The sequence below is a fragment of the Carcharodon carcharias genome (assembly GCF_017639515.1).
Source record: "Carcharodon carcharias isolate sCarCar2 chromosome 29 unlocalized genomic scaffold, sCarCar2.pri SUPER_29_unloc_3, whole genome shotgun sequence".
NCBI classification, from domain to species: domain Eukaryota; kingdom Metazoa; phylum Chordata; class Chondrichthyes; order Lamniformes; family Lamnidae; genus Carcharodon; species Carcharodon carcharias.
In genome coordinates, this window is record NW_024470676.1 from 1,786,084 (window position 1) to 1,809,625 (window position 23,542).

At 45.5% G+C, this 23,542-nt stretch overlaps 1 protein-coding gene and 1 long non-coding RNA gene across 2 annotated transcripts; both read left to right on the forward strand.

Annotated features, from left to right (window-relative positions):
- Positions 1 to 3,226: 3,226 nt before the first annotated feature.
- Positions 3,227 to 15,441, forward strand: LOC121274106. Its single transcript, XR_005942169.1, has 4 exons — positions 3,227 to 3,266; positions 4,347 to 4,431; positions 4,842 to 4,921; positions 15,106 to 15,441. It is a non-coding gene; the product is annotated as an uncharacterized LOC121274106 (long non-coding RNA).
- Positions 15,442 to 16,761: 1,320 nt separating this feature from the next.
- Positions 16,762 to 21,485, forward strand: LOC121274102 (myeloid cell surface antigen CD33-like). Its single transcript, XM_041181256.1, has 4 exons — positions 16,762 to 16,768; positions 17,686 to 18,054; positions 18,783 to 19,079; positions 21,236 to 21,485. Exons 1-4 carry the CDS (start codon positions 16,762 to 16,764, stop codon positions 21,373 to 21,375), a joined length of 813 nt encoding a protein of 270 aa, XP_041037190.1. The 3' UTR covers positions 21,376 to 21,485.
- The last annotated feature ends 2,057 nt before the right edge of the window (positions 21,486 to 23,542 follow it).

A 23,542-nucleotide genomic window follows, 5' to 3' on the forward strand; every position in this document is an offset into this window, starting at 1 on the left:
ACCCCGTTCAGTATCAATAATCAAACCCCGTTCAGTATCAATAATCAAACCCTGTTCAGTATCAATAATCAAACCCCATTCAATACAACACCGTTCAGGATCAATAATCAAACCTGTTCAGAATCAATAATCAAACCCCGTTCAGTATCAATAATCACACCCCGTTCAGTATCAATAATCAAACCCCGTTCAGTATCAATAATCACACCCCGTTCAGTATCAATAATCACACCCCGTTCAGAATCAATAATCAAACCCCGTTCAGTATCAATAATCACACCCCGTTCAGTATCAATAATCACACCCCGTTCAGTATCAATAATCAAATCCCGCTCAGAATCAATAATCAAACCCTGCTCAGTATCAATAATTAATGTCTCGATTGTGGGTGGAATTTTTGATTTGGATCAATAATACTAAACACTGATCACTCTGATTGTCAATCTGATCATTTCTGTTTCTATTACAGAAGAAAGATTAGAAGGTTCTGGAAATGAAATCTAACCGCGGAGTCAATCCTTATACAAATGATGATCTTTACACAAACTGTGATTTTGCCGAGGATTCTGTTTATGGGAATTTATAAACTGAGCAAGAATGAGACACACACAGTGTGGGGAGAATACAGAATGGGAGAATCATTCAAAACTCCAATTTACCTTCCTAATATCCACAGGAACTCACTCCCAGGAAATAGATTTAAACCTCTTGTTACAATCTGATGGAATTTCTTCGGAATGATCTATCCAGGATGGTTGTCTGTGGGTTTCAATTTAAACATCCTCCTTCAAAATTGTCCCTCACTGTTGGAAACATCCTTCTCTCCATTCTGATTGTAAATGTCTTTAGATATTGTTCGATGATGTACCAGGACAGGACGGACAAATTAAATCCCGTGTCTGTGATGATGAGTTAATTTTCATTCTGTTATTCACCTTCCTGTCTGTCAGTGTTTACAGAATATTCATCAGCCAGTGTAGACTTCAGGAAATGCAGGATCGGTGGATAATTGCAGCAGAGGAGATCGGGATAACTTACTCACCATTTTACAGTCAAATGTATTTTCAGATATATATTTGGATTTTACACTTCATCGTTAAACAGCGAAACGAACAACAATCTGGGAAACAGGGAAACAATTTGATTGGAGATTTGAGAAATTCCCTGCAGTTTGGAGGATAACAGATGTGCTACAGTGCCACCACTGGTGGGAGGACATCATTTCAGCGTGACATGTTTACATTGATGTTGCTAATGAACAAGGGAAATTATGATGTGAAAAATTGGTTGCAGGTTTACCTTCTTCAGTATGTCATGGATGGATGAGACAGCTTTGATAACGGAATGAGATATAACTGCAATAAACCACCATTTTAGTCTTTCATTCTTGGAGAGTACAATTAGCATCCATCCTGAAGGCTGAGTGGATGGGTGAACTGTGCGATGTGTTACAGATTACAGAGACAAACATCCTTGATCCTGGTTACGCTCTGTGTTTGATGAGATGCTTGGATCAAAGATTGGGAAAATAAATAATCCTCTTGCATTGATCAGTAACTGGTCATTTCCTCTGTCAATGTCGTGAGGAGAGAATTGGGTTTGAGGTCCAAAATCAGACACATGCTTTAACTGCCCATTGAATTGGAACAGGAGGAGGCCATTCAGCCCCCTTGAGCCTGCTACACAGGAACAAGAGAGCACCTGAAATAAAAACAGAAATGCTGGAGAAACTGAGTAGGTCTGGCAGCATCTGTGGAGAGATAAACAGAATTAGCATTTCAAGTCCGTATGACCCTTCTTCAGAGTCTCAAAGCAAAAACTCTGTTTCTCTCTCCACAGCTGCTGCCAGACCTGCTGAGTTAATGCAGCATTTTCTGTTTTTATTTCAGATTTACAGCATCTGCAGTATTTATTTTTAATGAGAAGAGGACATTCATCCCATCGATCCTGTTACACAGGAACAGTAGGAGGCCATTCAGCCCCTCGAACCTGTTACACAAGAACAGGAGGAGGCCACTCAGCCCCTCGAGCCTGTTACACAGGAACAGGAGGAGGCCATTCAGCCCCTCCAGCCTGTTACACAGGAACAGGAGGAGGCCCATTCAGCCCCTTCGAGCCTGTTACACAGGAACAGGAGGATACCCATTCAGCCCCCTCAAGCCTGGTCTACAGTAACTGGGGAAGGCCTATTCAGCCCCATGTGCCTGTTTTGCAGTAAAAGGGGAGGACATTCAGCCCCTTGAGCCTGTTACACAGTCACAGCAGGAGGACATTTCAGTGCCATAAGGCAGTTATGCAGGAACAGGAGGAGGCCCTTTGAGACCCATGAGCTTTTACTCAGGAAGAGGAAGAGGCCATCCAGCCCCATGAGCCTGTTTCACAGGAAAACGGGGAGGCCATTCAGTCCATCAAGCCCGGAACACAGCATCGGGAGGAGGCCATTCAGCCCCTCGAGCCTATTACACAGGAACAGGAGGAGGCCCATTCAGCCCCTCGAGCCTGTTACACAGGAACAGGAGGAGGCCCATTCAGCCCCTCGAGCCTGTTACACAGGAACAGGAGGAGGCCCATTCAGCCCCTCGAGCCTGTTACACAGGAACAGGAGGAGGCCCATTCAGCCCCTCGAGCCTGTTACACAAGAACAGGAGGAGGCCCATTCAGCCCCTCGAGCCTGTTACACAGGAACATGAGGAGGCCCATTCAGCTCCTCGAGCCTGTTACACAGGAACAGGAGGAGGTCCATTCAGCCCCTCGAGCCTGTTACACAGGAACAGGAGGAGGCCCATTCAGCCCCTCGAGCCTGTAACACAGGAAATGCAGGAGGCCATTCAGCCCCTCGAGCCTGTTACACAGGAACAGGAGCAGGCCCATTCAGCCCCTCGAGCCTGTTACACAGGAACAGGAGGAGGTCCATTCAGCCCCTCGAGCCTGTTACACAGGAACAGGAGGAGGTCCATTTAACCCCACGAGCCTGTTACACAGGAACAGGGGGAGGCACATTCATCCCCCTCAAGTCTGTTTTGTGTGAACATTCGATGGTCATTCAGCCACATTCTTGGTACACATAGGGTTAACAATTTTCTTACAGTGACAGGAAAAGAGCTGCTTTCACACCTTGACAGCAAACACCTCACATTTTGCCTCACAGTGACACATCAACCCTTTCTAATTAAATACACAGAGGGTGCAGCACAGGAAGAGGTCATTCAGCCCAAGCAGAGCGTGTGGGCAGTTCCTCCCCAGGCGAGCAGTCGGACAGGTCCTGGGTAAGTAACGGAACGATTGGAATTCACTTCCACGACCAACACTGTCCTTTGTTGATGTTGTGACTTTATAAAGACAGATTCCAATGATTGATGCCTTTGAAAGATTTCTACTGATTATTGAGATCTGGGTGTGAGGCTCAAGTCTGTTGTACAGAACAACTTTCTAGCTCAAGGGATGATAAAGTGCAGAGACATGAACTTTGGGACATCCTGAGGAGCTGAAAGGTTCTATAGAAATGCAAATCCTTCATTGTTTTTCTTTCTTAAAGCCTTGTAACTTTCTGCAGAGCACCTATCATCACCTCTCAAGCCTTTTACACAGGAACAGGAGGAGGTACATTCAGCCCCATGAGCTATTTACTCAGGAATAGGAGGAGGCCATTCAGCTCCTTCGAGCCTGTTACAAAGGAACAGGAAAGGGCCCAGTTAGTTCCCTTGAGCCTGTTACATAGGAACAGGTGGAGGCCCGTGCAACCCCTCAAGCCTGTTACACAGGAACAGGAGGAGGACATTCAGCCCCTCGAGCCTGTTACACAGGAACAGGAGGAGGCCCATTCAGCCCCTCGAGCCTGTTACACAGGAACAGGAGGAGGTCCATTCAGCCCCTCGAGCCTGTTACACAGGAAGAGGAGGAGGCCCATTCAGCCCCTCGAGCCTGTTACACAGGAACAGGAGGAGGCCCATTCAGCCCCTCGAGCCTGTTACACAGGAAGAGGAGGAGGCCCATTCAGCCCCTCGAGCCTGTTACACAGGAACAGGAGGAGGCCCATTCATTTCCCTCGAGCCAGTTGCACAGGAACAGGAGGAGGCCCATTCAGCCCATTTAACCTGTTACACAGGAACAGGAGGAGGCCCATTCAGCCCATTTAACCTGTTACACAGGAACAGGAGGAGGTCATTCAGCCCCCTCGAGTCTGTTTTATGTGAACATTCAAAGGTCATTCAGACACATTCTTGGCACACAAAAGGTTAACAGTTTTCTAACTGTACGAGGCAAAGAGCTGCTTTCTCACTTGGTACTAAACACATCCTCATTTTGTCTCACAGTGACACATCAACCCTTTCTAATTAAATACACAGAGGGAGCAGCACAGGAAGAGGTCATTCAGCCCAAGCAGAGCGTGTGGGCAGTTCCTCCCCAGGCGAGCAGTCGGACAGGTCCTGAGTAAGTAACGGAACGATTGGAATTCACTTCCACAAGCAACACCGTCCTTTGTTGATGTTGTGACTTTATAAAGACAGATTCCAATGATTGATGCCTTTGAAAGATTTCTACTGATTATTGAGATCTGGGTGTGAGGCTCAAGTCTGTTATACAGAATATTTTTCTAGCTCAAGGGATGAGGGAAGTGCAGAGACATGAGCTTTGGGACATCCTGAGGTGGTGAAAGGCGATATAGAAATGCAAGTCCTTCAATGTTATGCTTTCTTAAAGCCTTGTAACTCTCTGCAGAGCACCTATCATCCCACAGAGAATCAAATTAATCAGTGAAGACATTGTCTAAAAGCAGTTCTGATTTCTCGAGAGCTGTCGGACAAGAGGTGGGTTCTCATTAACTCCTTTCTCTTTCACAGCTTGACGGTGAGCAGCTGATGAAGTATCTGGGAGTGGACAATGATCGGGAAATCTTACTTCCTCCTGTCACTTCTCCAAGGTAATATCATCGTCAGCTCGGACAGATTTATGGTCAATAGTCTTTGTAAAGGAGCATTCTTATTGAGCTGTGATTGGGAACCGATTCAGCAGTGAGCTAGTGTGCAAACTCACACCAAGTCCCATTCACCCATCAGCCCTGTGCTCACTGATATACACTGACTCCCTGTCTGACAGCAGAATTGGAGGAGAGAAGAGATCTCAGAGGGTTTCAGGGTTGGAGGAGGTGACAGGGATAGAGAGTGGAGAGGGTGGATGGAGGGATAGGAAATCAATGATGAGAATTTGAAATTTGAGTCATTGCTGGACTGGGAGCCAGTGTAGGTCAGCGAGTGACAGGGGGGGCGATCAGCTGAATAGAGAAGCAGGGATAAAAAACTGGGGAATTAAGTCTATCCTGTTGATAGGACTCGGATAACAATGCCCTGAAATTTGTGTCTTTTGCTGATTTTAGTCAGAATTTCCCATGAAGACAACACAGCAGCTCCTAGAATAGACAGGCTGTTCAGTGTCACACTTCCTGTCCATTCTCACCATGCTAAAAACTTCAAAAAGGTTGCAACGTAACTGAAAGAGAGAAGGAAGGCAAAGCTGTCTGTGTGTAAAACTGTCAAATATTCTGAGTTATCATGATTGTCTCTGATGTGCTGCAGCGTTTAAATTTCACACAATATTAGCACTTTGCAGCTCAGAGAGAGACCATTGACTCACTGCCTGAAAGGGCGGTGGAAGCAGATTCAACAGGAACTTTCAGAAGGGGAACTGGATAAATACTTGAAGGGGACATTTTGCAGGGCTGTGGAGGAGAGAGCAGAGGTGAGAGTGGGACTAATTGGACAGATCTTTCAAAGGCCCAGCACAGGCTCGATGGGCCAAATGGCTTCCTTCTGTTCCGGTTCATTCTACAATCTGATCAATTAAGTCCCACATCAATAACTCTTAAGGCTCCCACTGCAGGGATGGATCTTTGAGAAGGACAGGGAACAAGAGGTTTCTGGTATCATTTTCATATTTCTTGACAATTACATAAGTGTATAGATCTGTTGAATATTTGAGTCTCTAAAGCGTAGAGGTAATCTGCTGTTACCCCCAGATCTTGTGGTAGTAACCTTGTCTGGAGGTGTCTTTAATTGCTCACATTGATCTGTGGGATTGTCATTCTTGGATGTTGCCCCTGGTTTCAATTGGCATTTTAGCCTTGATGCAATTGGGGAGGCTTTAAACTAATATGGCAGGGGATGGGATCCCGAGAGGAGGTTCAGCAGAGGGAGATGCACAGCCAAAATTAGAAGATAGAGTAAGTGAACCTGGAAGGCAGAGAAATTATTGGTCCGTCAAGGCTCAAGATAGCGTGGAAAGGTTGGATTGTATTTATTTTAATGCAAGGAATCTGATGAATAAAGCAGATGAGTTGAGGCCACAAATTAACACATGGATGTTTGATGTAATTGCTGACACAGAGACATGGTTGAGAGAGGGGCAGGATTGACAACTCAGTATTACAGGATTCAGGGTCTTCTGGCAAGACAGGGAAGGAGGTAAAAGAGGAGGGGGTATCGCAATATTGATCAAGGAATCAATTATTGCAGTGAGGAGGGAAGACACCTTAGGGGGCTCCTCAAATGAAGCCATATGGGTAGAACCTAAAAACAAATAATGAGCAATCAGATTTCTGGGAGTGTTCTACAGGCCCCGGGACACTCAGAGAAATAGAAGTGTAGATACAAAGGCAAAGTTCAGAGAAGTATAAAAATAATCGGGTTGTAATGGTGGGAGTTTTCAACTTCCCCAACAATAACTGGGTTAGTCATAGTGTGATAGTTTTAGAGGGGGCAGAATTGTTAAAATGCATCCAGGTGAGATTTTTAAGCCAGTACATAGAAGATCCTGCAAGAGAGAGGTCTGTCCTGGACTGAATTTTAAGGAATGTAACCAGGCAAGTGGTAGAGGTATCAGTGGGGGAGCATTGTGCAGATAGTGATCTTCATTCCATTAGATTCTAGGTTGTTATGGAAAAGATCAAGGATGGGCCATAAATCTGAGTTCTCAATTGGGGGAAGGCCGATTTTAATAAGATCAAATATGTTTTGGCCAGAGTGGACTGGGAGCAGCTACTTTTAGGGAAATCTGCGTCAGAGCAATGGGACTCATTCAAGAAGGAAGTAGGGAGAGGACAGGGCCAACATATTCCAGTAAAGGCAAAGGGTGGGACCAACAAATCCAGGGAACCCTGGATGTCGAGAGATTTACAGGATTGGATAAAGAGAAAAAGGGAGGCTTATGGCAGATACCGAGGGCTCAAAACAGAGGAAGCCTTAGAAGAGTATAGAATGTGTAGGGGGAATGTTAAAAAGGAAATTAGGAGAGCAAAAAGGGGGCATGAAGAAACATTAGCAGGAAAAATGAAGGAAAATCCAAAGTTATTTTACAAGTACATTAAGAGTAAGAGGATAACTAGGGAAAGAGTAAGGCCCATTAAGGACCATTTGGTAATTTGTGTGTGGAGCCGGTAGATGTAGGTAGGGTTCTAAATGAACACTTTGTGTCAGTGTTCACAAGTGAGAGGGACAATGTGGGTATGGAGATCAGGCAGAAGGACTGTGATATAGTTAAAGACATTAGAATAGAAAGGGAGGAGGTTCTAAGTGGTCTGGCAGGCTTCAACGTAGATTAATCTCCAGGCCCAGATGAAATGTATCTCAGGCTGTTGAGTGAGGCAAGAGAGGAGATAGCAGGGGTGCTGGCAATAATTTTCAATACCTCTCTGGCCAGAGGAGAGGTACCAGAGGACTGGAGGACAGCCAATGTGGTACCGTTATTCAAGAAGGGAGGAAGGGATAAACCAGGGAACTACAGGCCAGTCAGTCTAACCTCAATGGTGGGGAAACCATTGGAAGCAATTCTGAGGGACAGAATTAATCTACATTTGGAGAGACAGGGTTTAATCAAGGACAGTCAGAATGGTTTTGTTAAGGGGAGGTCATGTCTGATCAGTTTGAATGAATTTTTTGAAGAGGTGACCAATTTTGTAGATGAGGGCAATGTATTTGACATAGTCAACTTGGACTTCAGCAAGGCTTTTGATAAGGTCCCGCCTGGGAGACTGTAAATGAAAGTAAGAGCCCATGGGATCGAAGGCAATTTGGCAAATTGGATCCAGAATTGGCTGAGTGGCAGGAAGGAGAGGGTGATGGTCGAGGGTTGTTTTTGTGACTGGATGCCTGTGTCCAGTGGGGTTCCACAGGGATCAGTGTTGGGCCCCTTGCTGTTTGTGGTATATGTAAACGGTCTAAACTTGAATGTAGGAGGGTTGATCAGTGAGTTCGCAGATGACATGAAAATTGGTGGGATGGTAAATAGTGAGGAGGATAGCCTTAGATTACAGGAGGATATAGACGGGCTGGTCAGATGGGCTGATCAGTGCCAAATGGAATTTAACCTGGATAAGTGTGAGGTGATGCACTTGGGCAGGACAAACAGGACACGGGAATACACAATGAATGGAAGGACCCTGGGAAGTGACAAGGATCAGAGGGACCTTGGTGTGCATGTCCACCGTTCCCTTAAGGGAGTAGATAAGGTGGTTAAGAAGGCATATGGAACACTTGCCTTTATTAGTCGAGACATAGAATATAAGAGCAGGGAGGTTATGCTGGAACTGTATAAAACGCTAGTTAGGCCACAGCTAGAGTATTGCGTGCAGTTCTGGAACCTGCATTATAGGAAGGATGTGATTTCACTAGAGAGAGTGCAGAGGAGATTTACCAGGATGTTGCCTGGGCTGGAGAGTTTTAGTTATGAGGAGAGATTGGATAGACTGGGGTTAGTTAACCTGGAGCTGTGGAGATTCAGGGGGGAACATGATTGAGGTGTATAACGTTATGAGGGACATAGATAGGGTAGACAGGAAGGAAGTTTTCCCCTTGGTGGAGGGATCAATAACCAGGGGGCATAGATTGAAGGTAAGGGGCAGGAGGTTTAAAGGGGATGTGAGAGAGAGTTTTTTCACCCAGAGGGTGGTGGGAATCTGGAACTCACTGCCTGAAAGGGTGGGAGAGGCAGAAACCCTCATAACATTTAAGAAGTATTTGGATGTGCACTTGTGATGCCATCACATACAAGGCTTTGGGCCCAGTGCATTAATGGGATTAGAATAATTAGGTACTTGCTTGACTGACGCAGATTCGATGGGCCGAAGGGCCTTTATCTGTGCTGTAGACCCCTCTGACTCTATGACTCTATGGGCTGAATTTCCTGCCTGTCGGGCGGGTGGGCCTGAATATTTAAATGGGGCAGGATGATGTCAGGGGTTCCTCCTGATGTCATCCCGCATCATCATAGTGTCACTGAGCAGGCCCCGCCCCCTGCTCACCAACGGGAAAATTCAGCCCGATGACTCCATGCAACAGGACTGTACGGTGTTTGAGGAGCGGGAATGGATCTGATTTATCCTCGGTTAGGCCTCACCGCTGAGCCTTTGTGTGTAATGAGTAAATTGATAAGGTGGTGATTGGCCAGGTTGGATTTGTCCCGCTGGTTTGGACATACCCCTGGGCAGTTTTTCACATTGCAGGTTCAGCAGACCCTCCCTTCGATGCGCTGTAAAGGACATTTTCCAAGATCAGGCACAGTGGAGCGTCAAGGGTCACAGTCGAATTGTTGATGATCTCAAAGCCTTGTAAGGACTCTGCCAGCCAACAGCCTGAGATGGACACACATATGGACAGTACTGACACCTGCCGATGGGCCCCTCATTTTCTAAACTTGACAGGCTGTCCCCACCATTTCCCACTGCCAAGTTGTTGAAGAATATCGGGTCACAAAGATTCTGGTATGATGCCCTGCCTACCTTTAAAAATGTCTCCCCGGGAGATGCCTTACTCATCCCAATAAGGTCAACTTGAATCAGGAGATCCTTCAATGATGCTTCCACAGTTTCTGTAGTGTAGAATCTTTCGCTGTTCCCTCTTATAGCTGCTGGCATTTGTGTTGTGTTAAATGTGCTGGATCGATTGACAGACTTGCATTCTCCAGCAGGTGTCTGCTCACCAAACTATGGGAAGGATATCAGTAATATTGAAAAAGTGCAGAGAATATTTACTAGGATCTTGCCGGCTCTTAAGGAGTTGAGTTACAGGGAAAGGTTAAATAGGTTAGGACTTTATTCCTTGGAGCGTAGAAGGATGAGGGGAGATTTGATAGAAGTTTACACAATTATGAGGGGTATAGACAGAGTAAATGGGAGTGGGCTCTTTCCACTTAGATTAGGAGAGATAAAGACGAGAGGACATGGCTTCAGGCTGAAAGGGGAAAGGTTTAGGGGGAACATTAGGGGGAACTTCTGCACTCAGAGAGTGGTGAGAGTGTGGAACGAGCTGCCATCTGACATGGTAAATGTGGGCTCACTCTTAAGTTTTAAGAATAAATTGCATAGATACATGGATGGGAGAGGTCTGGAGGGTTATGGACAAGGTGCAGGTCAATGGGATTAGCGGAATAATATTTCGGCACAGACTAGAAGTGCCGAATGTCCTGATTTCTTTGCTGTAGTGTTCTGTGGATCTATGGTTCGATGGTGTAATGTTCCAGCTCCCTTGAACTTGCCAATATTGTTGAAACTTTCTGCATATTTCAATGTTATGTCATGAACTGAGGTGATGGGGTATTTTCTGAGACTGGGACAGACATAAATACATTGGCTTTTGGCCGGACAGGACAATCCTGGCAGTGGGTGGGGCCAGAAAATCCCACCCCTATGGGACATTTTCAATTTATTTGATGTGCCCAGAGAGATCATTAAGGACAACAATCCACAATTTATTAGCAAGCCACGTCAGGATATGTGTGAGAGGTGGAATATCGATCACCGCTCCTCGTCTCGTCGTGTACATCATCGCCATTTCCTGGTTTGTCAGTCACCACATGTATATGTTCCTGATGGGATAGCAGATGCTCATTCTTATTGCTTGAAGGTTCCCCGTTGTGTAGGGTGTGTTTGGATCAGCGCACGGCTCTTTGTAGCTGCATCAGCCTTTACTCTAGTGCCCTGCCGCTGTCAATGGCCCTTTCTGCCACAAGCCTTGCAGGATCGGTGGAAAGCTGGGCATTTCCTTGGTGACTGCAGAAGGCCACACCTTCCACACGTCTCACTAGGTTTGGATGTTCTAGTGAGTGTGTCAACAACTGATGTTGTACTGAGGACCTGTAAGCTTCGTTGACCTGCGAGGATCACTTCGTATTTATGTCCATCCTTGAGTAGCTTGTCAATGCTATAGGTTTTGGTCTTATCTAGCAGATCTTTCTGGAAGGCTTCCATGGGAGTGGATGCGATCACCAACTCAACAACTCTCTTTGCAGACTCTGTGTTTGAAATCACAGCTTGTACCCTTTTCTCTACATCGGCTGATGAAGTGGTCTATGGATTGTGTAGGCTGATGAAATGACATAAACTCTAGTTGATGAATATGGAGTTTAACCTGAATCTGAAGCTGTCTTCCAATATCGTCCATATCTATTGGGGATCTTTTCGTTCTTCTGCTGTTAATCCTGACGTGTTCAGCCTGTGTAGAACTTCATTCCCAATCGCGAGGTGAATTTTTATGGCTTGCTCGTCTGGTTCAGTCACACCTGAATCAGGAAACCAGAGCTCTGTATGCTGTTTAAACATTCTGAATTCAGATAGTCGGTCAGCTACATCCCAGTTCAAACTGGGGAATTTAGTGGACATTCTGACAATATTCCTTTGACCTTCCTTCTCCTACAGGACCTGGGATGAGTGTCGCTTTAGCCCCTTTCGTGCGCTTTTCCGAAGCCTCGCCCACGAAGACGGGTTGTGGCAGGAACACACCACGGAGTAATGGAGTCTTTGTTTTTTAGTCAATTTGCTGTTCAGCAATCTCGAAGCCGCCCGTTATAATCACTAACTTCTCTGGCCTGATTTTTATAATGGTTTTTGTGTGTTTGACTCTCCCTCGCTCACTATCGATCCAGCCCACACCCTGGTCACTCGCCTTCCCTGACTGAGCTAACTCGCTGCTGGTCCTGGCGATACACGCTGTCCCACTCACTGACCTACAGGCCGTGTGCTGTAATCTCACCACGAGGGATCCGTCTGCTCCCCAGCTCTTTACTTGAGCTCTTTCCCATCAATTTGTCTTCAAAGATTTCCTGAGCAGTCAGTACACTGCGATTTCAAACCTCTCTGATGCTGTGTCTCTGTTGTGGTCTGACCAAAGCTTCGAGGGTCGTCTCATGTCATGTAGCTCGATCTAAGGCTGTTCACCACGTCATACCTGTACTGAATCTTGCTGCCAGAATGTTTGGCCACCGCTGATCACCATGTTGTGTTTTTATAATGATATAAAGGCACCAGCCACTGATACAGAATTGGGTAAATACATTGTGGGTTCAGTTATTTAGAACAGGGACATAAGAACAGATATACAAGGATAGAAAGCTGGGAGACACCTGCAGCCAAACTGTGTGAGCTGTGTTCTGCTCACAGGCCAAATTGAAACTTGGACTGGATGGTGTTATCATCCCAGCTGATGTTCTACTGGGCAAGTCAGATTCCAGAGTGGAACTCAGCTTGATAGGTCCTAACTTTTATTTTTTATTTAGGAATGTGGAGTGCGGCTACTGAACAGAGTCACAGGAGTCATCTGATGAACTTCTAACAGAAGAATAAAACATTTATTAAACTAGGAAAGACAAACTATATTACATTACTCCTTCACCCAGACCTATACCTTTACAGATTCATAAGTAGAACACAAGTTACAATAACTATCTTATACTCTCATGTTCACACTAAGTACACAGTCCATGTAAACCAATAGACGACCTGGGGTCAGGGACACCACATTCTGTAACCAGGTGACAGAGCCCAATTGGAACAAATGCTATGGGTTTCTGCCCAACTGACTCCAGACACTTCTTACACCGTGAGGCAACTGGTCTAACGAAACTGCATCTTTCACATGAGGGTTTCCAATCTCCACTCTCCAAGAACTCACTTTGGAATCTTCTCCAACATGACACTTTCACTCAGACACCTTCCACAAGGGGCCACTTTCACTATTTCAAACTCTCCTTCCCATGTTGCTGCCCCCTGGATCGCCACGTGCATTCAGCCTTCCTTCCACGCCCTGTCTCTCCAATGCTCAGCCGTGACAATGGCACACCAGGATTCACATGGCCGGAGTAAGGAGACATCAACATTTGGCTGTCTCCTGTGATCTTTTGGCTTCTCATACGCCTTTTTTGCTTCAGGTCTGTGTCCTTTTGCTTTTTCTCTTTTAGTTTGGATCCCTCCTCTGCTCCTCCATCTTATCTTGACTTAACAGGACCTTTTCCAGATTCCTGATCTTCCTTGGAGTAGAATGTCTTCTTGGGCCCTTTCTCCTGTTCCACTCGATGGTTTTGGCTTCTTCTTTACTTTGGGACTGACTATCTGTCCTGCTCCTTTGCTGCTTCTCCTGGCAACTCCTTTCAACAGAACTGAAAGTACATTTCTGTTTTTATCTGACTCTATGGGACCCTCCCTCTGGATCACTGTTACTAGGCAACAACACAGTTTCTTACACCTTGTGTTTGTTTTGACTTTCCTTCAAGAGTCACCAAACCTCATTAGATTGCTGGCTTCTGTAAAAATGAAATCAAAACTCAAGTTTCCCCCTTTCTTAACACACAAATACAGAAATAAAACTAAACTTGAACTTAAAGATATACCTTTATGTCTAACACACAGAGATACACATAGAACTTACTTAAGCTATCCCCAGTTCCTAAAATCACATGACACACTTCCCCTCGAGTGATGGCATGCTGCTATCCCTGAAAGGCATATTACAACAGTGTTATCACTGGGCAGGTGATGTGTGCCAGGCCGACCAAGTCCATGAGAGAAAGATGGTGACACGATCATAATGATTTTGCAATTTGTATTTATTATGAGATGTGTGCACTGAATTCAGAAGCAATAAGTACACCAAGACCTTTAGAGATTTGAAAATTAAATTAAAATATTTGCTCTCAAAATAAATGATTTCAAGCACGTACATAACACTACAATTACCACTATAATAATTCTTAAAATTCTGAATTAATTTGACTCCCAGTTACACTCCATTTAAGGCAACGGTCAAAAAATAAACTTTATATTTAAAACAAACTCAGCAAGTTAACACAATATAAAAGCAATACCCTGCACAGTGGAATTCCAAGTGGCTTTTCCCTAACTTCAGTTCCGTTGGATAGCAAGCTTGTGCACAAATGCTAGAGGTTTCATTACGACTATATCACACACTCGTGTTAGATCTTACATGGCATTCTGACACATAGCCTTTCATTCTCCCTGATAGATATATATTTCTCTCTTTGTAACATGAAAATTCTATTGTTCCATATGATTTTGAAACTGAATCTTCCTCATAACAAATTCTTTCGTGGTGCCCATATTGCCAGGAGCCTTTGAGAAAAATAAACACATTCCTTAGCCTTGCTTATCTGGCTAGTTGTAAACAAGCTAAGATTCCTTTGAAATCCAACAACCCCTTCATTGATATAAAAATGCAAATTCTCTTCATACCTTCCATGCTAAGCAGCATCCATGGTTCCTCAATAGCATGTCAAGCACCCAGCTCCTTTGGATAATTTTAAACTGACAATCTAATTAACTCCAAATGTACTTAAATCACATGCAGACCCATCATGCGTACTCCCATAAACCTATTTCACAATATACTATAAAATATTATAAAAATTATTATACTTTCATCACAATAGGAACCACTGCCTTAGACTTTGAGGATCTAGGACAGCTAGGCTAATTAGTGATTCATGACGGTGATAATGGGGGGATTTCTGAAGGCTCCTAATCCATTGTCCTACATTGTAAATCAGCAGTGAACTCACTTCAATTAGTGCGTCTTGTAGACAATGTGTTGGGTGGGAGACTGGCTTCACTAAACAGGGACCTGAGGGCCATGAGCCAATGTAGAATGAACTTGTCCACTCCTGTGTCCAGAATTCTCTTCAATCTGTTGTGAAACCTTGGGGCATTCATTTGTGACCTGTGAATTATCCAGACTGCAGCCTCTGTGCCCCAGTGATGGAGGGGGTGGATATTGAGTCTAGTGGATCTACAAACCATCCAGAGTTAAATATTGATATTTCTCTCCCTAGTTGGACTACCACAAGTGTGGAAAGGTGACACTCCACGAGAGGCGACAGCGCAGGAAGGTTCGTGTGTACAGATTCCATGTCATTACAGCTACCAATCATATTTAATAGCGAGATCACATGTCGGAATCTGGTATATGAGAAGGATTGGGGAAAGTTGGAATGAATGGTCTATAGCCTTTCACTCCGAGGATCATAATCGCGAGTTACCACGGTTCCACCATCGGACCCGGCTGTCTGGAGACCTGAAAGATGGTGACTGTTCCCTGATTATAAACAACATCAGACGGGAAGATGCAGGATATTATTTATTCACGTTAGAATATGACAGCAGGAATAGATACTACGACCATCCTGAAACCCAGCTTCCTTTTTCTGGTAAGTGCTGGGTTATAATTACTCAACAATTCACACCCAACACTCAATGGGAAATAATAGTGTTTGATTTGGTTGTTTTTTGGCCGTGTTAACCAGCGTCACTATTTTTAATGATTTGTCTATTTCTGCTCCCAGATTCATGAGCTTATTGTGTGTGACTGAATCCACATCATAGCTGTAACGTAAACCGAGCTGAGGGGTGATGACACCTCCTCCCTGAGTGAAGTGTCTCCTCCCCACTACACCTTCCACCCCTCACACTGTCCGTGTAAACCCCCGTCCCATCTCCAGCCTCTCTTTCCCCGCCAAAGTCCTTGAACGTGTTTCCATCTCCCGAGTCCGGTCCCATCTTTTCCGCAACTCCATGTTTGAATCCCTCCAATCAGGTTCCCACCCCAGCCACTGTGCTGAAACAGCTCTTATCAAGGTCACAAATGGCATCCTGTGTGACTGTGACAAAGGTAAACTTTCCCTCCTCCTCCTGCTCGATCTGTCTGCAGCCTTTGACACGCTCGACCACACCATCCTCCTCCAACACCTCTCCACTGTCGTCCAGCTGGGTGGGACTGCTCTCCCCTGGATCCATTCTTATCCATCTCATCGTAGCCAGAGAATCACTTGCAATGGCTTTGCAGCATCATCTGAACAGTGTTAGTTTTCACCTGTCCACTGAGGATCCCCAGCTCTACCTCACCACCACCTCTCTCGACTCCTCCACTGCTGCTAAATTATCAGGCTGCTTATCCGACATCCAGTACTGGATGGGCAGAAATTCCCTCCAATTAAATATTGGAAAGACTGAAGCCATTGTCTTCATTCCCTGCTCCAAACTCTGTTCCCTCGCTACCAACTCCATTCCTCTCCCTGGCAGCTCTCTGAGATTGAAGCCAATCTGTTCACAGCTTTGTTGTCCCATTTGATCCTGAGATGAGCTTCCAGCCTCATATCTGCGCCCTCACTAACACAGTCTATTTCCACCTCCGTAACATCGCACGACTTCACCCTGTCTCAGCTCATCTGCTGCTGAAACCCTCATCCACACCTTCATTACCTCCAGAGGCTGCAGCGCTGGAGGGGGTCTGCACAGGGGTCCTGGCCTGTCCTGAGCTGGTTTTAGCAAGGACCACTCTGGCCTTGGCAGCTGAAAGCCAGCCATTGGACAGAGGGGGCCTGTCACAAGGAGCCTGTTAGTCACTCCCCCCCGTGTCTCCTGTGCTCGGATCCAGACCATGTTGGCTGCTGGATCTGGCTCAGGAAGGGTCCTCCCCACGGGACCCCCAGATGGAAGGTGGGTCGAGCGGGTCATTCACTTGCATGTTTATTCTGCAGCTTTAATATTTTAAGAAGGTAAGAATGTAGGAACATAAGAAATAGGGACAGGAGCAGGCCATTCGGCCCCTCGAGCCTGCTCTCACTGCTCTGGTTGTGGCCTTAACTCCATTTTCCTGCCTGTCCCCGAAACCCTTGACTCCCTTGTCGATCAAAAACCTGCCTCACTCAGCCTTGAGTCTATTCAATGGCCCAGCCTCCACTGCTCTCTGGGGAAGAGAATTCCACAGGGTAGCACCCCTCTGAGAGAGGAAATTCCTCCTCATCTCAGTCTTAAATGGGAGAGCCCTCATTCCCAAACTGTGCTCCCTGGTTCTAGATTCCCCCACGAGGGGGAAACATCCTCCCAGCATCCACCCTGTCAAGCCCCCTCGGAATCGGATATGTTTCAATAAGGTCACCCCTCATTCTTCTAAACTCCAATGGATACAGGCCCAACCTGCTCAACATTTCCTCACAGGACAAACCCTTTAATCCCAGGAATCAGCCCAGTGAAGCTTCTCTGAACTGCCTGTACACAATGATTCTGTTACAATCTCACTAACGCCCTGTGCAGCTGTTGCAAGACTTCCCTCCTTTTATACTCCATCCCTTTGCAATAAAGGCCAACATTCCACTTGCCTTCCTCATTCCGTGGTGTTCCTGAATGCTGACTTTCTGTGATTCATGTACAAGGACACCCAGATCCCTCTGTACTGCATTCTGCATCCTCTCTCCATTTAAATAATATCCTGTTTTACTATTCTTCCTGCCGAAATAATTTGTTGCCATTCTCCTCAATATTGATCATCCCCCCAATTCAGCCTCATCTGTAAATTTTGACTCTAGTGGATCCACAAACCATCCAGAGTTAAATATTGATATTTCTCTCCCCAGCTGAACCCTCACAAGAGTGGAAAGGTGACAGTCCACGAGAGGTGACAGCTCAGGAAGGTTCCTGTGTACAGATTCCATGTCATTACAGTTATCCATCGTGTCTGGAAAACCAACCACGAGGTGGAGTCTGGTTTAATAATGAGGAACAGATTCCCTCGGATCCCATAGCCTTTCACTCCAAGGATCACAATCACGAGTTGCCACGGTTCCACCATCGGACCCGGCTGTCTGGAGACCTGAAAGATGGCGACTGTTCCCTGATTATAAACAACATCAGACGGGAAGATGCAGGACCTTATTTTTTCAGAATAGAATTTGACAATGGTCTGAGCCATAACTATTACCCTGTAAACCAGCTTCACGTTTCTGGTAAATGCTGTGTTATAATTACTCAACAATTCACATTCAACACTCAATGGGAAATAACACGAACTGTGATGTTTACATATTAACACAAAACACAGCTTATTATAACACACTGTCTGCTTCTCAATAACATGGTGATAGCTTCCAGTTCAGTCCTAAAGCAACCTCTAATGCTCACTTTAATATCAATGATTACATTTATTGACTGTGTCTATCAATGTTATCAGGTTATCCACTCCCATCAATCTTTCTAATCCTGTCTTGAAGTCTGACATATCGACTGAAGAAAGATTCACATTTCTGTAGCACCTTTCACCACCTCAGCACGGACCAAATCACTTCACAGCCAATGAGCTGATTCCTGAATTGTAATTACTGTTGTAATGTGGGAAACACAGCAGCCAATTTGCGCACAGCAAGCTCCCACAAATTGCAAAGTAATAAATGGCCCAGATCCCTGAGTGAATGATGGGGTAGTGCATTCCAAACTCTGGTCTGCTCCTCCACCCTCACCCACTATTATCAGTTCAAGTGTCTCGGAGTGAACATGTATTAAGCTGAGAGACAGAAACACCAAAGTCTCAAAGCAGGAAATTCTCTCCTGATCATTGTAAACTCTCAGTTCTGATATCATCCTTGTAAAAGTGCTTTCTCTTGTGGGACTGAGATTTCTATTTGAATTGATTCTTCACATTATATTTCTCTAAAAGGATCCATTCTCTGTCTGTTAGATTTCACAGATAAACCCACGATATTCCCTGCTGAAATTATTGCAGGAAAGCGTGTGGATTTAAGCTGTACCTTCAACACAATGTGCAATGGAACAGCAGCACCTGTCTTAACCTGGGACGCTCCCACTGACGTACCTGGATCAGTCTCAAACACTGTAACTCAGCATGGTGTCACTCTGACCTATACTTCTGTTCTGACCCTGATCCCATCACTCAAACACCACGGACACACTCTCAGCTGCAGAGTGAGTTATCCATCTGTTTCATCGGAGCGGACCCTCGTACTAACTGTGCAAGGTAAGTTGCGATATCCTTCATTCTACATCAGCACTCCCTCAGCGCTGACCCTCTGACAGTGCAGCCTGTTCTCAGTGTCCACATTCTCAGGCCTCTCATTGAGCTTCACAGTCGATAGAAGTTAATTGATGTTTATTTGATTGTTGCTGAATGAAGAGACAAGCTGTCTAAACTTTACATCTCACACACATTATTTGCCATGGCAACACCTCCTCCAATCAGAGACCACTTGCCCATCAATCAGCACTCTCTTCCCATTAAGTATAAGTTGTTGTATACTTTCTGTTGGTAAACGTGCGATCTTTCTTGTTGAGTCCTGCCCTGACATCTGAATATCACAATGAACAGAACAGGTTCCAACAATGAGCTGTGGTTGGTGATTCCTCACATTACATCCAGGGACACTCGAGACTATCAGTGTGTGGCAGAGAATGAACATGGAGCAGTGGAGGGTTTCATAACCATCACTGTGGAACGTGAGTGTACACAGACTTCAACATCTCTCTCAGATTCAAGCACGACACAAACACACACAAGTATACAGACCTAAATAGACACCTGCAGACACACAATCCCTCGTGTATGAGCACACACAAAGACACAAACAAAAACACTAACACAACACTCCCCAGAGGGTTACCTGACCTCCCTCAGTGCTGCACCAGAGAGTTGACCTGGATTCTGGGATTTCTGTTCCCTTTCATGTTTATCGAAGAATATGGAAATTACAAAGTTTATTACAGACACTCAGATGCACAGAGATTCTCACAGATACTCTCTGCCTCTCTAACTCTCTATCCTCCTTTAAGAAGCTTCCTGAAATCTGAACCGTTGACCAGTCACCTGTCCCAACTCCTTTTACGTGATTTTGTGTGAAATTTTGTTTGAGCATCTGAGAGTAAGAGAGAGGTGGAGAGGTTTAGGAAGGGAATTCCTGTTGTTGAGAAGCTTACATCATGTTCTCACTTTTCCAGTGCCCGTATTTCACATGATGTCTAATGTCCTTGTTCATAATAGGGATTGCCTATGTAAACATCACGCTGTAGTTACACTCTCCCACCAGTGGTGGCACGTTGCACTTAACCCTTGCTTTTCTCAGCTTTTCAAGCAATTTCACTTCCCAGTTTGCTCCACAAGCTCTCAGTTCGTTAGAATTATATTATTTCTCAAACAGTAGATTTGATGTCATTTTATTGAAAACTTCCTCTGCGCCTCCCTGAAGGGTTTACACTCTCCGGGAAGCAGGAATAGGCTGGATATTGGGGAGTTCATCTTTTCCCAGAGAGTAGGGATCCTCGGGAATGTGCTGTCAGTGGGTGTGGTAGTTGTTGTTTCTCTGTTGCCTTCAAGAGGGATCTGGAGTGTTTACTGACTGGGGGAGAGATCATGGAAGCGGAGAATGATACAGCACAGGAGGAGGCCATTCAGCCCATTGTGCCTGTGCCAGGTCTTTCAATGATCTATCCAATCAGATCCACTAACCACCATTCCACTTTGCCCCATCTTCCTCCTTCAAGTGTTTATCCAATTTCACTTTTGAAAGTTCCTATTGAATCAGTTTCCACCGCCCTTTCAGGCAGCACCTTCCAGATCACAACAACTCGCTCTGTCAAAACAAATTCTCCTCATCTCCCCCTCCGGTTCGTCAATCTGTGTACCTCTGGTTACCGACATCCTGCCCCTTAAGTACATCGATACTGTTCACCTCAAGCACTCCCTGTGGGAGCGAGTTCCACATTCTCCCCTCTCTCTGGGTAAAGATTGGAACTGTTTATTAAGCGGGGCGTGTAAGTCCGTGGGGGAGTCCATCTCGATCCTGCCCGATTCGCACACGCGTCCGAGATGGATTTACACCCTGCACTAAACGTTTCCAGAATTTTCTACAGCACAATCCTGTACACAGCGATGGAGATAAACATTGGACAGGGAGTCAAACAGCACAATGATCCATTCTCACCAATGTTCCACGCTAAGGGGAAAGTTCAGATTGTCCACTCTTAGAGTGTTTACAATGAAAACATTCATTCCACATTGAATCCCAGTGGATGGGTCAATATTACAGCAAATGTTGCAGTGATATGAAGCTTGATTGTTCAGCCAGAGTGAGAGATTGAAAGCGGAGAGTCAGTGATGATTTCTTTCTGTGTGTTCTCTAGACAGTGGAGGAGAGATTCTGCACGTGATCCTGATCCTGGGAATACGAGCTGTGATATTCCTTGTGGCTGTGGTTATCACTATCGCTGGAGTCTGTGTCTGGGAGGGACAAACAGGGAAAGGAAATCGACAGCCTGTTTAAAGCTTTGTGCAGCAACAATCTCATCATGGAAAAGAAGGACGACATTTGGCCCATTGAGTCTATGCTGTCTCTCTGTAAAGCAATCCAGTCAGTCCCATTCCCCCACTCTATCCCCGTATCCCTTCAAGTTTATTTCCCCTCAAGTGTCCATCCAATCTCCTTTTGAAATCATTCATCGTCTCCCCTTCCACCATCCTCGTAGGCAGCGAGTTCCAGTTCATTACCACTCACTGTGTAAAAAAGTTCCTCCTCACATACCCCCTCTGCCCAAAACCTTCAATCTGTGTCCCCCAGTCCTTGTACCATCAGCTAATGGCAACAGCTTCTCTTTGTCTACCTTATCTAAACCCATCATCATCTTGTACACCTCGATCAGATCCCCCCTCAATCTCCTTTGCTCCAAGGAGAACAACCCCAGCTTCTCCAACCCAACCTTGTAGCTAAAATCCCTCAGCCCTGGACCCATTCTGCTCAATCTCCTCCCCACCCTCTCAAGGACCCTCACTTCCTTCCCAAAGTGAGGTGACCAGAACTGGACACAATACTCTAGTTGTGACCTAACCAGAGCTTTATAAATGTTCAGCATAACCTCCCTGTGTTTGTACTCAGTCCCTCGATTTATGAAAAGCTTATTCTTTCCATCAGCACAAACAGCAATTTCCAAGCGGACTCCCATCAGCAGACAGAGTGCAATGAAACATCGGCATGCCTGCTTCTTAATGTACGGAGAGAAAACTGGAACGAGAGATTCTCCTTCTTCTCCTCAGCAAGCTGAAACTTTTCCTTATACCTGGTTCTCCCCAGTCCTGCTGTGTGGACACATCATAACCACGGCATTGTCTGGCTGTGTGCAGCCAACATGGTCGAATAGGAATGAACAGAAATGTGACGTTGCTAAACTCTGTTCTCTGATTGGAATGTGCTTTCTTAATGCTGCACCTTTTTCATGCTGCGATAGATTGTAAGAAGCATTTGGGTTATGAATAAAATTACATTGATTAACACAAGTGATTAAAATGTTCAGGCTGTTCTGTAGATATTTATAGATTAAAATTCTTATTTTGCTCCCAAATTCTTGGCTCAAAGACATTTCTTCATGTTGTCACGTTTTCCAATCAGATGAATTCCTGTGCCCATCTTTATAATGGAAATTTTCAATGTAAGCATGTCACATTGCAGCTGCACACACTTGCCAGTGGATGGTGCGATATGAAGGCTGCCTTGCTGCTCAGAAAGAGAGAGAAATATTCCTGTTGAATGCATGAACTTCATGTGTGCATAAAACACAGGCATCAGATGCAATTTTGTGCTATTTGTGCAATGTATTTTAGACAGTGCAGCACTCCCTCTGTTCAGACCCTCCAACAGTGCAGCACTCCCTCAGTTCTGACCCTCTGACAGTGCAGCACTCCCTCAGTTCAGAACCTCCAACAGTGCAGCAATCCCTCAGTAGTGACCGGCCAACAGTGCAGCACTCCCTCAGTGCCAACACTCTGACAGTGCAGCACACCCTCAGTGCTGACCCTCCAACAGAGCAGCACTCCCTCGCTGCTTATCCTCCAACAGTGCAGCACACCCTCAATACTGACCCTCCGACAGTGTAGCACTCCCTCGCTGCTTATCCACCAACAGTGCAGCCCACCCTCAATACTGACCATCCGACAATGCAGCACTCCCTCAGAACTGACCATCCGACAGTGTAGCACTCCCTCGCTGCTTATCCACCAACAGGGCAGCACACCCTCAAAACTAACCCTCCGACAGTGTAGCACTCCCTCAATACTGACCCTCCGACAGTGCAGCACTCCCTCAGTACTGAACTTCCCACATTGCAGCACTCCCTAAGCACTTGCCAACCGACAGTTCAGCACTCCCTCAGTACTGACCCTCTGACAGTGCAGCACTCCCTCAGCACTGACCCTCTGACAGTTCATCACTTGCTCAGTATTTATCCTCTGACAGCAGATTTAAATATAAACCCTCAGAGCCATGGTAGAAATTTGAAGTTAACAAACAGCAAACCACAGAAGAGAAACATCACAGAGTCATGATGAATTGGCCAACAGTTTGATTCTGTTGTAACGCATTGTGGAATTACGCATTCATTCCTACTGCCTGTTTACTCACTCCTTTGCTACTTCCCCATTTTGTCTCACAGTGATCCATC